This window comes from Mytilus californianus, unplaced genomic scaffold, assembly GCF_021869535.1.
Source record: "Mytilus californianus isolate M0D057914Y unplaced genomic scaffold, xbMytCali1.0.p SCAF_5, whole genome shotgun sequence".
Taxonomy (NCBI): domain Eukaryota; kingdom Metazoa; phylum Mollusca; class Bivalvia; order Mytilida; family Mytilidae; genus Mytilus; species Mytilus californianus.
The window spans coordinates 9,372,753-9,386,910 of NW_026262701.1; the positions used below are offsets into that span (position 1 = coordinate 9,372,753).

At 31.0% G+C, this 14,158-nt stretch overlaps 1 protein-coding gene across 1 annotated transcript in view; it reads right to left on the bottom strand.

Annotated features, from left to right (window-relative positions):
- Positions 1-2,419: 2,419 nt before the first annotated feature.
- LOC127700569 (ribosome biogenesis protein bop1-like) overlaps positions 2,420-14,158 on the bottom strand; it is a 29,986-nt gene continuing 18,247 nt past the window's right edge. The window contains exons 9-20 of the mRNA XM_052204120.1: positions 13,837-13,998; positions 13,253-13,333; positions 12,295-12,364; positions 11,061-11,193; positions 10,605-10,705; positions 9,505-9,587; positions 8,954-9,064; positions 8,136-8,210; positions 7,775-7,877; positions 6,888-6,972; positions 4,783-4,890; positions 2,420-2,592 (exon numbers count right to left, since the gene is read on the bottom strand). Of these exons, the coding sequence (XP_052060080.1) occupies positions 2,439-2,592; positions 4,783-4,890; positions 6,888-6,972; positions 7,775-7,877; positions 8,136-8,210; positions 8,954-9,064; positions 9,505-9,587; positions 10,605-10,705; positions 11,061-11,193; positions 12,295-12,364; positions 13,253-13,333; positions 13,837-13,998 (1,266 nt within the window). The 3' untranslated portion in view covers positions 2,420-2,438. The remainder of the gene's footprint in view (positions 2,593-4,782; positions 4,891-6,887; positions 6,973-7,774; positions 7,878-8,135; positions 8,211-8,953; positions 9,065-9,504; positions 9,588-10,604; positions 10,706-11,060; positions 11,194-12,294; positions 12,365-13,252; positions 13,334-13,836; positions 13,999-14,158) is intronic.

The window sequence follows — 14,158 nt, forward strand, 5'->3', positions numbered from 1 at the left end:
GTAAAGACTTCAGCATGTTTAGAGCACTTATACCAAGCCATGGTTTTTTTTTTCCTACCATGGAAAATTTACCTCCCCTTTTGGTATGTCTGATTTTCAATCCATAATAAGCTTTAAAATAATGTATAATGTTCTAATAATTATAATTATAAAAAAACAAGGGGGTTCAATTTACCATGAGGGGTCAATTTTCCATACAGGGGGGGGGGGGGTCATTTTACCATAGTGGTATTTTGACCCCGGGGTCAATTTTCCATGGGGTTCAAAATACCATATGACACCGGATTTGTTTCAGTTAAGGATGTTCGCTACTCTTGTTTTTGACTTTTTGTCAGATATTCAGAATCCTCTAGTTTTATCCATGTTAGTGCCAATAAAAATTTTGCCCGCTAACCCCTATTTTTCTTTTCATAATTTTATTACATATAGTTTTAATAACCATATTTGAAAATGCTATAAAATCCTTGTTAATTTTTCATAATTTTTTAAAGAAAAAGGGTGCCAATGTTAAATGTAAGAAAAGTCTAGAGAGAATTATTTCCCACTAAATTTTCAATGGCTTATATCTCAAAAACAAGCACACGGACCCTTAATTTTTTTCTGCTTTTTTAGTTCCTTTATTTATATACTATCAATTCATAACAGTCTTTTAAAAAGCTTGTTATTTTGAAACAGAGTAGCAAACATCCTTAAATCAATTTATGACTATGGAACAGCGGTATACTACTGTTGCCTTTATATTCTAATGTAAGTGTGAAACCTCTGTTTAGCTCTTTTCAGATTTGGTTTCTAAGTCAGTGTGAAAACTCTGATTTGATCTTTTCAGGTCTGGTTTCTTATGTAAGTGTGCCCCCCTAAAATTTGCAAAGCATGGGTTGTCCTCAGCTTAATAAAGAATATTTAGATAATTTTACCTCAATAACATTTTCGCCTCAATCTGCTCGATGAAAATTTAAGTTTACGCCCCCCCCCCCCCCCCCCCCCCCCCTTTACCTAAAATCCTGGATCTGCCCCTGGAAACCTCTGATTGGCTCATTATAGGTCTGGTTTCTTATGTAAGTTTGAAACCTCTGATTGGCTCTTTTCAGGCTGGATTATAATGTAAGTGTGAAACATATGATTGGCTCATTATAGGTCTGGTTTCTAATATTAGTCTGAAACATTGGATTGGCTCTTTTCAGGCTAGTTTCTAATGTAAGTGTGAAACATCTGATTGGCTCATTATAGGTCTGGTTTCTAATGTTAGTGTGAAACCTCTGATTGGCTTTTTCAGGCTGGTTTCTAATATAAGTGTGAAACATCTGATTGGCTCTTTTTGGGCTGGTTTCTAATGTAAGTGTGAAACATCTAATTGGCTCGTTATATGTCTGGTTTCTAATGCAAGTGTTAAACATCTGATTGGCTCATTATAAGTCTGGTTTCTAATGTAAGTGTGAAACCTCTGATTGACTCTTTTCCGGTCTGATTTCTAATGTAAGTGTGAAACATCTGATTGGCTCATTATATGTCTGGTTTCTAATGTAAATGTGAAACATCTGATTGACTCTTTTCAGGCTGGCTTTTAATGTAAATGTGAAACTTCTGATTGGCTCATTTAGGTCAGGTTTCTAATGTAAGTGTGCCTTTTGATTGTTCTATAGAGCTAACAGCATGTTTTTACTGTTATCATACATTTACATTGGGTGATAGAAATTTTGGGAAGATTCACTATACTGGATAAAAAAAGATAATAATGGTTATCAAGTTAAAAGTAATAACAAAAGCTGTTTGGCTAATTGAGTAAGATACATCAGTGGGTTGATGTACTTTAAGCAGACCTCTACAGCACGTAACATCACAGATTGCACTTATTTTACAAAAGAGCAGTAGAACTCTTATAGGTTATCTTAGGGACTGAACAATTCATATTTTAATAATGCCATTATTCACATCTTTCAACATAGTCAACTTTAAAAAATGAGCATACAAAATATGTCACAGGCATCAATTTCTTACAAATGCATAGTAGGCATAGGCTTTTGTCAAATTGTTCTAAAAATAAAACAAAACATCAGAATATTCGATTTTTACGAATGAGAAGTTAAGCATGTATGCAATTAAGGTACTCCTCATTACAGAATCTTTGGTTGTTTGGAGGTTGGTTCAAACCAACTTTTCTATGATTCAGTATGATTGAAAATAAAATTTTTGGAACTATATAGTGAATATAAATACATCTACAAAATAAACAGGGAACAGAAACTTTTGTCTGTTTCTTTAATAAACATGATTGAAAAAACTGTCAAAATAGGTGCAATTTGGATACCCTCACTTAACAAAATAACTAGCAGGCAAAGGTAGAGTTTTCTTTCATTTCATAGACATCTTAAGTTTATTTAAACACATTAGCTAATAAGTTTGCAGCACACAAAGATAATAATTTGTTCATCCTATTTTTATTAGGTATATAATCTAATAGTTCCATCAGCTCCACTGGAAAACACCCAAGGTTGTGTTGGATGGAATTCACAGTCTATTACACCTAGATCTTTTGTAATTTTATGTCCATGTAAAACTTTGACAGGTACTATTAAAGGATTCTGTAGTAAATCACTGAAATAAAAAAGAAACAACATTTAAGGATGCATCACTCTTTAGAAAACTGCTGTTGTAAAAATTATTTCCCAGATTTTTTGTTGATTTAAAATTATTGATTGATTTTTTGGTGTTTAACACCACTTTCTGCTCTATTGGCTATTTCATGGCAACCAGTTTTTATTGGTGGAGGAAGACAGAGTGCCCAAAGAGAATCACCGACCTTTGGCAGGAAAACTGACAATCCTAGTCAATTTAGATTAGAGTCAAACGCACCTTCCACGTTCAGGGTGATTTAAATTGAGATATGAGGTATACATCAAGGAGACAGCATGGACACAAATAAGCAAAAGACATCATAAGGTGAACAGTGTCTTTTGGTGGGCGCAGGACATTTTAGCGCAGACAATATAGCCTATTTTAGCGCCAGATTAATTCGATCACCTGTATTTTCAATAGCCCATTTTAGCAAAACTCACCATACTAAAACTGTAATTTATGCTGCCTCAATGTTTAAAATGTTTGCATATACAATTTGGTTAAACATGAAGGTTTGTTGAAACAAGCAGGAAATAAAAGTGCAATATGAGATGGTTTTTTCTGGATACTATCATCAAATTACAAACAGCATCATATATTAAATTAATAAGAATAGAGGAATCTGCACCTCAATTAGACAAGATAGATAGAAGTAACCGCTTGTATCGCAATTTTATGATCAGTATTGTACAGGGGTATATCAAGAGCCCATTACTTACATTTTCTGGTATATAAAATTCCATGCTAGAATGGATTTGGAACATTTGAGTTACTTTTTAGACATTAAGTGCTGTATAATAATGACAATAATTTTAATGCAGTGTTGGTCTTGACACTATATAAATTTATGAACTACTTTCTGTCGCTAAATTGGGCTTTGATAATTTCACTATTCGCTAAAATGGGTTAAAAGTCTGGCGCTAAAATGGGCTATACTGAAGCGCTTAATAAAATATTACAATTTAAATATATACTGAAATAAATTTTTTTCATCCTGAATATGCATGACATATTTGCCACTGGACCTTAAGCAATCATCATCATTAATATTATTTTGTTATAAGGGAGTGGGTACATTCAATAATTAAAAAAAAAGATACAAATAGGGGTGTTGTCTTCTGGCTACTTAAACCTCAAATAAGTGTAGGGCCAAGCCATTCAGGGTGACAAGGAGGTAAAGCCCAACCCCCCTCAACAACTGCCTTCATATTTTTGTCATTTCAGAAAGTAATTGGCATCTGACTTGTGCATTAAAGTCATCAGTTATACTTTTGTGTAATTTTTCTCTCCAATGTTGAAAAATTTCAGAGTAGTTTTAATTATAAAATTGTAATTTCAATGCATCCATTTTGCTTCTTGTATGAAATGTATTAACAAATTATTTATTTAATTCAATTTTTCAACACATTTCTTTATTACCTACATGCTTTTTCAGTCTGTCTCGTAACTTAATTAAACAATTTAAATCCAGTGTCTCAATGTATTGACAGTAAACATATGTGATCAGGAAATTAATTTCCTTGGGTTTTACTCACTATGACATTCTTTAGTCATGTGATCAATGCAAAAAAAATTTAATTTTGAATTCTATTGTGTTTTGCCTGTATGCAAAGCTATAAATAAAACTTGAAGACAATTTCTACTTAAAACATAGAAAATAAGCACGCTTTAGAACCTATTGAGCTAAAAGCTAATCTTGATAACAAAACTGAGTAACCATAGTGGATGTTATAACAATAAAACTTTGTTAAAAAAAATGAAAAAATAAATAAATGCAGAAGCAAACAATCAGAAGCAATGTTTTGATACTATTCATACTTTCTTTATAATCCCATACAATGTAATTCAATTGTAAACAATACTTCAAACATTGATTTTGAATAATTTAGATTTGGTTCATGCAGTCAGTGGAAACTAATCATAATTTTAAAAGGATTATATTATCAGCTGATTTGAAAATAATGTACATAGTGTTATACAATTACCGTCTTTCAATGAGGTTAATGTGTGGTTTTATTGACTTTGAAAAAACAGATATTCACTGTGAGGCCAACAATCTTGACAAATGGTATGAAAATTTTCTCACTAGAAACCTGCATTGTTTATCTTGGTTCAATAATGTTTGTTGGTTTTTATGACAACTTTTCTACTTTGTTATTTTCTACTTACTTATAGACCATTCCATGGCAGACAATCACTGTTCCATCATCTGATGCTGAGGCAAATAATGGATACCTCTTGTGGAAGCTGACTTGTCTTATTGCTTTCTTATGATGTCTATATAATAAATATTTCAATTACTTGTATGACAAAATCATTGTTCAATATCTATGTACAGATTTAGCTCAGGTACAAACTATAAACAGACAATGTCCAAAATATAAACTTGTAAAAAGTTCTTTAAATGCTTTGATATCTTAATTGATATTTATAGATTATCAATGGTTTTTCAACAGAGAGGGGGTTTATCAGCAACAATATCAGCGAAAGGCAACAGCCCCGAGATGAGATGTGGCCGAGAAACATCCTCAAGTTTGAAAGACCATGTTTATCGTTGTTTTCCAAAGCAACCTCAAACATTCTCTTTCAACACAACTTAGAAAACCCCATACCACTCAACTAGTGTAATATGACAAATTATCACTAAAAGAATATAAAAGCAAAATTCATTAAAAATTAACTTCAAATATGAAATTCAGCTTTACAATTGTAATAATGGGTAACGGTTCTAAATTTGATTTTTTCACATTTGGTCTTCTTTTATTTTCTGAACATTGTCTGTAAATGAATAGCAAGGCCTAAGTATTCCATGTATTGGAAACTGGAAAAAGCTGTATAACAGATCTAAAAATTGCTCATACAGTAGAACTCAAATTATCAAGGTTCATAACAAAAATACAATTTTTTGCCTTAATAGTACATGAAATTGTGTTCAATTATGTTAGTGAGGTATGCAATTTGCAATAATGACAGTAAAACCTCTGTCTCACTGACTCCTTTTTAAAAGTTCAGAATGGCAGAAGGGACTTCCATGTGTTCTGCATGTTTCTAAGATACTTAAGATGGTTTCAACGTTTGTTTTATTTAACTTGTCTATAAGCAGTTAGAGGAAATTCAATGTTTTGTGTTTTGACTTACTTGTACATTAATGATTATTCATTCAGATTTCATCAATAATATTGTATACCTATTTAAACATACTATTCCACATCATAATTATTGGATAAAAGTTTTACGACAATTCTATAACTTTGTACAGGCCATGCAAAACTGTCCTCTCAACAATTTTACATGTATACAATTTGCAATTTCAGAATCTAATGCATTCTAGGTAATATTTTCAAAAGCAAACACGTTTAAAACAATGGAAATTCAACCAATAATGTAACATTATTTTCATTTTGGTGTACGAACAATGAGATTGCCTATAGTCCTTTAGATTCTGAGAAGGTAAATTGAAAAGCAAGCTCATACTGGATCAAATATATCCTTTTTGTTTCAGGGATTGAGTGTGCAAAAGTTTGGCTTCCATACTTATTCTATTAATTTTTAAATAAAAATTCAAATGTGAATCTGTTTAGACAATGGCAGCCATTAGAAATATTTTTCCTTGCAAAGCCTGAACTAAATATGTGTAACAGTGGGTAAATTAATATCACTTTATTATTTTTATGAAAAAATTTACATGAACTGCAACTCAACATGAGCTAGAACTTACCTGAGAATTTAGTAAGGTTTGGTTGACAGATCTAAGTCAAACCAGGTCATTTTACAATCATAACATGAGCTAGATCTTACCTGAGAGTTTGGTAAGGTTTGGTTGATAGATCTAAGTCAAACCAGGTCAGTTTACAATCATAACTTGAGCTAGAACTTACCGGAGAGTTTGGTTAGGTTTGGTTGATGGATCTAAGTCAAACCAGGTCAGTTTACATAACATGAGCTAGAACTTACCTGAGAGTTTGGTAAGGTTTGGTTGATAGATCTAAGTCAAACCAGGTCAGTTTACAATCATAACTTGAGCTAGAACTTTCCTGAGAGTTTGGTAAGGTTTGGTTGATAGATCTAAGTCAAACCAGGTCAGTTTACAATCATAACTTGAGCTAGAACTTTCCTGAGAGTTTGGTAAGGTTTGGTTGATAGATCTAAGTCAAACCAGGTCAGTTTACAATCATAACTTGAGCTAGAACTTTCCTGAGAGTTTGGTAAGGTTTGGTTGATAGATCTAAGTCAAACCAGGTCAGTTTACAATCATAACATGAGCTAGAACTTACCTGAGAGTTTGGTAAGGTTTGGTTGATAGATCTAAGTCAAACCAGGTCAGTTTACAATCATAACTTCCTATCACAAGATTATCGCCTGTAAATATCATAATACTACAATTATCATGGGGTTTTTAGACGTATTTACACTTTTGGGTATTAGCTGAATTGTCTCAAATGACCCTAGATCTTACTCCAAATAACCTTCTGATGTCATGTAGCAATCACTTTTTAATTATGTGTCAAATTAAAAAAAAATTGTGATGTAAAAATTTTGTGTGAACTTGTGAGATTTTAAGTAATGGCAGATTAATTTGCCTAAGTGTAACTACATCTATTTTCTGCCGTATTACTGTAACTTGATGGTAAAAAAAGTAATCGGGGATTGCTGACTTGTTAATATATGTAAAAAATTTTATGTGAAAGTGAACTAAAACATCTTAGAGTAGACTTTCATCTCATGTTCAAATGTTTTGTTATTTTTTCACACATTTTCATGGATATTTCTATAATTTATCAAATAGCTCAACACGTTTTCATGCAGTTTTACATCCTTGGCTTTCAAATGATTGGACTTGAGAATGTTCCTGTTGTCAGAAGATAAATCCAGAAAAGTTTATAAAGTATTAATTATCATTGTTTCCAAGTTTGATAATGGTCCAAAATATATAGATGCTACAACTTCATAGAGTTTGGTGGATAATTCTTTATTTGAGACTGCTGATAATCAAGAAATATCGTATAACTCAAGATACAGTGTTTGAATCTGTTTCTCAAATGATTTTATATCAGTGGATGGCAAGAAATTTTGACCAATGAATAACTGAGAACAATGGAACAAGACATTGATTATAAAAGAATCAGCGGGTTAAGGACGGTAAAAATTAAGAATGACTTACCACCAGAATGAATAGACATACTAGAAACCCATCTGCAGCTGGTCATCAACTTCTTTGTTAATTCTTGTTTCAATAAATTGTATACTCGAATATATCTTTGAGTCTGAAAATATCATTACATGTACAACTTTATTACTTGACAAGAAAAACACCTGTACCTGATCTATAATTTCTTGAAATTGGTCAGTTCAATTTATATTTTATCAACAGCTTTAATAAAAAAAAAATTGTTAAATTGATATTGATCAGGCTTAGAAACAGTTCCATTCAGATGAATGAAATGTTTAAAACCAAAAGCCAAAATGTCATATTGGCTCAAAATTTGTTTAGAAACCCTGAAAAAAAAAACCCTCATACTTACAGCTACAAATAAGAATGGCCTGACTGGATGAAAATATACACACTGTACCAATCCTTTAGGTTTGGAAAATGGATTCTGAAAAGAAAAGGATATAAATGGTTCATTTTTTCAGAAATCATGCTCTATACCTTTTTGCAGTTTTCAACGATTTTTATTTTAGGACATTCTAAAAGTACACTGGTTTATTGTACCACCGACAACAATAAATTCAGAATATTTTATATCCCTCTAAAATATTAGATATTCATCATAAAATTTAACAAAATCAATTAAGGGAACTCTAATTTCATCTGAACATTCATAGTTTCACTTTATTATTCAAATCCCCAGACTGACTTTCAACTTTATGTTGTATAATAGTGGACTACTTTTTCTTAAGTTTTTTGACAAATTTTTCTGACTATATTTTCCAAACAAATGTAATTCACTGGCAAAGCTTAAGAGTGTGAAAAGTTTTACAATGAATGCATAAGGAACCAATGATTTTATATCTTGATCTATTAAAGATGTATTGATATATGTTCCAAAATATGTCTAAAATCTATTGCAACATAATAAATATAATAAAATGTTTGTCATTGTGGAAATATTAGGTTATTTACTTGTCTATTTAAGTCTAACTATCAGAGTTTTTCTAACAAAGATTTTTCAATTTAATACAAAACATATTGCAAAAAAAATAGAGGCCATAAAATTTCACATTGTTACTCAGTTTGTCTAAAAACTACATCAAATACAAACATTTCTGTATTCATCTTATACACATTGGCAAGAATTTTCCTCTATTTTTAAAGAATTGAAGAGAATAAATAAATTACCTGTGACCTTTGTTTTGACAGTTGATGAATCAGCACTGCCTTAGAATCTGCTTTTGGCATCACACTGGCAAAGTAATCTCCCTTACCATGCCATGATACATGGGTAATTTCCTGAAATATATATACTTTTCTTCAAAAAACAAATTCATACTAATAAATAAGTTCAAGTGTTTTTATGTACCTCAATTTACAATTTTTTATCATCATATAACATTCACATATCAGTTTATCTAATTTATATTGTTCTGTAATTAAAGAAAAAGTTCATAGTCCAATTTCTTATCTATTTAAGGAGCAAATTCTGAGTATGCACTCCCTTTTATTATTCACCTTTTACAAATTACTACAGATTACTCCTCTGACCTAGATGACCTCATATTGCTTAATGTTCAATAACACAATTCTGTGCTAGTTATTAAAATTTAAAATGCGATTTTTATTATTTTGAGAAATCTATCCTGTGGCAATTTTCATAAGAACAAAAACATCCCAATAATTTCTGAATTTAGAGTATCCTTTGCTTAGATTCAAGATTCCACCATAACCCTTACCTTTGGATGTGACAAAATAAATCTGTAGCCCTCATCATATTGTTCATCCTCACAAACTGTCCAATTCAATGGTGGGGATTTACCTGTAACGAGAAAGTATGTGAGTGAAATACACTTACTACACAACATATATAGCACTCAGCATGCTGTATAATATCTTGATAGGACATTTTGACTATCTGAAATGTTAATACTCTGACAAAGTGGATGTATTAGTGGTGTAATTATTGACATATTCAATTTCTTTGTGTCTTTTGTTTTTTTTTGTGTGCTTTGTATCAATCTCATGAGTTAAGCACTTTTCAACCGATTTTTTATGGTTTGTTCTTATGTTGTACTGTTACACTACTGTCACAGGTTAGGGTGAGGGTTTGATGCCAGCAAACATGTTTAACCCCGCCACATTCTGTATGTACCTGTTCATAGTCAGGAGCTGTAATTCAGTGGTTGTCGTTTGTTGCTGTATATCATAATTGTTTATTGTTTAGTACATAAATAAGGCTGTTAGTTTTCTTGTTTGAATTGATAACATTAATAAAAGTTAGATGTGGTATTATTGCCAATGAACTATCCACCAAAGTTCAAATGAAAAGGATGTAAGCAAATTATAGGCAACTGTACAGCCTTTAACAATGAGAAAAACCCATACTGTATAGCTATAAAAGGCCCAGACATGAAAAATATGAAACAATTCAATTGAGAAAACGGCCTAATTCATAACAAAACAATTTACGAATAACAAATATTACAGACTTGAACCAACGACAACCACTGAACTACAGGTTCATTTGTCATTTCAGGGCCTTTTATAGCTTACCATGAGGTATGGGGTTTGCTCATTGATGAAGGCCGTACGGTGACCTATAGTTGTTAAATTCTAGGTCATTTGGTCTCTGGTGAAGATTTGTCTCATTTGCAACCATACCACATCTTCTATTCTTTTATACCTATCACTTTCAGAATAAGTATTAGAGTGCCATTAAGCATGAAATCATACATTTCTTATTACCATTTGCCGTAACAAATATTGTTTATATTCTTAACATTGCAAATATGACCATTTCAGCAGCTTTATGTCAGAAGCTGTTCTGTGGATATACCTGCCGATTCTGTAGTTTCTACATTCTGTATCATACTATCTGTATTACTGATGAGAACTTTGTCTCCAAGTCCGGGGTTCAGTACCAGTAAATTTTGATCCCTGTAATTACAAAATATATTTTTCTGAAACCCAGGTAGTAGTTACAAAATCATAGAGGTGACACTTCTTTTAACTTGTAAATGGAATGTAAAGTCATTGTTACAGGGAGTCATTTCAATGCAACAATTTTTTATTTCATGAAAAGGAAACAATAAATATGTGCCACATTTAACATTATACCATTATATATATGAGTGGTTAATATGTACATGTAATCACATCATTACATATCAAAATGATAACAATGTGTGTGTGTTCATACTGATGTATGCTTAATTTTGTAAACATATGAAAACCTAGAATTATTTTATAAAAAGAAATAATGCTGATTACATGTTACTGAATACAAACTTACACTGCTACAAGACACAGGCAGATAGCAGGGTTAGGGTTCCAGGCAATACATCTAGGTGTACCTGACACTTTTAATGTTTTCATACATCTCCCTGTTAATACTTCCCAAAATTTTACTGTTTCATCATCACAGCCTGAAAAATATCCAATACAAGTTAATAGTGAGCACTAAGGTAGTTTTAATACAACAGAACCTTGAAAGCACTTGTACTTAACTTGAAAGCTAAAACTAATTTTAGTTGGTACCTGCACTGCTTCAAAAACTTTGAATTTGGTCTGTTGTATGACTCTCAGGTAGATACTTCCTTCAGTTTAAAACAATTGAAATTACAACTATACTAATGGGTATTTCACATACAATTTTGTTGTTTCACTGCATTTTATAAAATCTCTACATGATATCTACTCTAAATTCAGAAGTTAATGTGCGCAGTCATTATTGCAAATCATTGATCTCTGGCAAAAAAAGAAAAATCTAATTAATGTGATCGAAAAAAAAAAATTTATGAATGTAAATCACTACTGAAATTATAAATGCAAGTTTTTATTATTGCAAACCTGATACTGTCACAATTTTTAAATTAACAAAAACATCACAATAATTTGTGAATTTACAGTATTTAGAAGTACCATAACTTATATCACAATGTAAAAGCATCATTATCAATAAAAAAAAGTATATTGAGTTTGCTTTCAATTATCATGGCAATTCTTTGGTACAGTATAATACACTGTTTTTACTTATACCTTTTAAACAAATATTTTGTAATATTTGCTCAACAATAAAAAAAATCACTCATTCTTTAAAGATTAAATCAAAACTATCTATCAAAGTTATAAAAGCAAATTTAAAGAAGATTCTGATTAATTAAGAGCTTCCAATATGGCAAGGGTACTTGTCTACCTATGAATAGACCTCCAGATGCCTAGAGTCATTCGATTTGTTGGATTACTTTCCCTTTGACATTTCCCCATATTCAATAATTTTGAATAAAATATGTGGATGCCAAGTAAAAAGCTTATACATACTAATTTTTCAGAGAACAGTGATACTGAAATAAAATATGAATATGAATTTTGTGTGTGCATTAATTATTACAAACATGCATACAAATCATGTTTCCAAAATTTAAAATGGGAGTTTTTTTATTTTTGCAAAGACTATCATGTCACTAATTCAGCAATAAAAAAACATTGCAAAATTTCAGAATTTACAGTAATAATGTTTATCTTACCTGAGGCTAACCATTGTCCTGTTGGATCAGCAGATATACATCTAACAATATCTGTATGGCCTTTATAAATCTGCAAAAATACAATTTTGAATAGGTGTGATCAAATAATACTTGGTGAACTGGGTCTAAGTATTTACCGTCATTATCTTCAGTTATCCATAACTGACCATGTGATTTACTTTTGATAAATAGACATTTTTTATCATATTTTGTGACAAAAAATGACATGAAAGAATTTTCATTATGTTCCAAGTTTTTTTATGATTAAAACAGGACATTTATAATCACTGCCTTTCCATGTGACATCATCAATTAAAATCATTCATTTCTGTCAACAAATAAATGAAGAATGTGTAGATGGGACATAGATGCCCCTGTTTGTAAATACACAGCAAATTTTTGCAATTTTGCAATTTACAAAGGGACATAACTCAAGAACACCAATAGTGACACCACCCAATGGTAATAAGCATTGTGTATAAGTTTTATAACATTTGGTTGAGGCAAACTTAAGTTAGATTGTGGAAACCGCAAATTTAGCAATTTTTCCATTTATAAAGGGACATAACTCGAGAAGGGTGCAAGTGACGCGTCCCAAATTCAAACTTTATTGGAGACTGGTGGTTATAAGCATTGTGTAGATTTTTCATAACATTTGGTTGAGGCAAACTAAAGTAAGAGAACGGAATCTAATCTTGATTGGATACTAAATATGATTTCCTGTATCTGCATAAAGGTAAGTTTTTAAACTTACTTGAAGACATAGAATCAGTAATTTAAACAAAATTTTATTCAAATAAATTGAATTGGATTGGACAGCAGGCTAAGCTAATATGGATTCATTAATAAAAGGTGTTATGAACTGAGTGTTTCTGTATTGGCCACTGAAAACTGAACCTAGCCATCATTGGTAGAAAAGTTATACAGATTGCAAGAGAGAGCACAACTGAAGACTTACAATAGCTTGCTGTGTAGGAAATGGTTGTAAATCTTTAGGTTTTGGCAGCCTGGGTATTAAATCTTCTGGATTAATGTTCATCTGTAAATAAAACTTATTAATGCCTTTAACTGTTATATCAACAAAACAATAAAACAATATATTTACTGAATAATTATTTTTGCATTTACCTATATGATCAATGACAAATGCTTATATAATGTGCTACTGATTAAAACAGCTAAGATTCCTCTTACTTTGTAGAATTTTTATGTTATTAATGTTTTAAAGTAAGAGAATATTCATAGGGTTTTGTTGGCAGGGATTTCAATGAGTTTTGAGAAAGCAATTACTAAATTTTTTGTTTAAATTGAATGGTACTTGACATGAGAAAAACTCCCATGCAACTTACATTTCTTTTAAGGATAACTGTTAAACAAGAAGGTATCACATTAAAAAAATCTGATTGTTGTTTTTTATAAAATAAAATATTTTGTGATAATGAAATCAATACCAGATTAATTTCTGACAATATAGAACAGTCATCAACAGATTAACCTTTTGACCTATTCAATATCAATGTTTAAGTTAAAATTATTTCTTACCCTTGTTTGTTGTTGTCTTGGACATAAATACAAATCTAAACATCTTTCAAATCTTTCCTTAACAAATCTAGAGTATGCTGGTACTAATCTTAAGCTGTCATATTTCTTTGGAATAAAATTCATTCTTCTTTCTTCTGGTTCTTGTGCTAGCCATTGTTCTTCCTATTAAAGAAATAAAACATGTACAGCCTCTTGCTATTAAAGAAATAAAACATGTACAGCCTCTTGCTATAAAAGAAATAAAACATGTACAGCCTCTTGCTATTAAAGAAATAAAACATGTACAGCCTCTTACTTTTAAAGAAATAAAACATGTACAGCC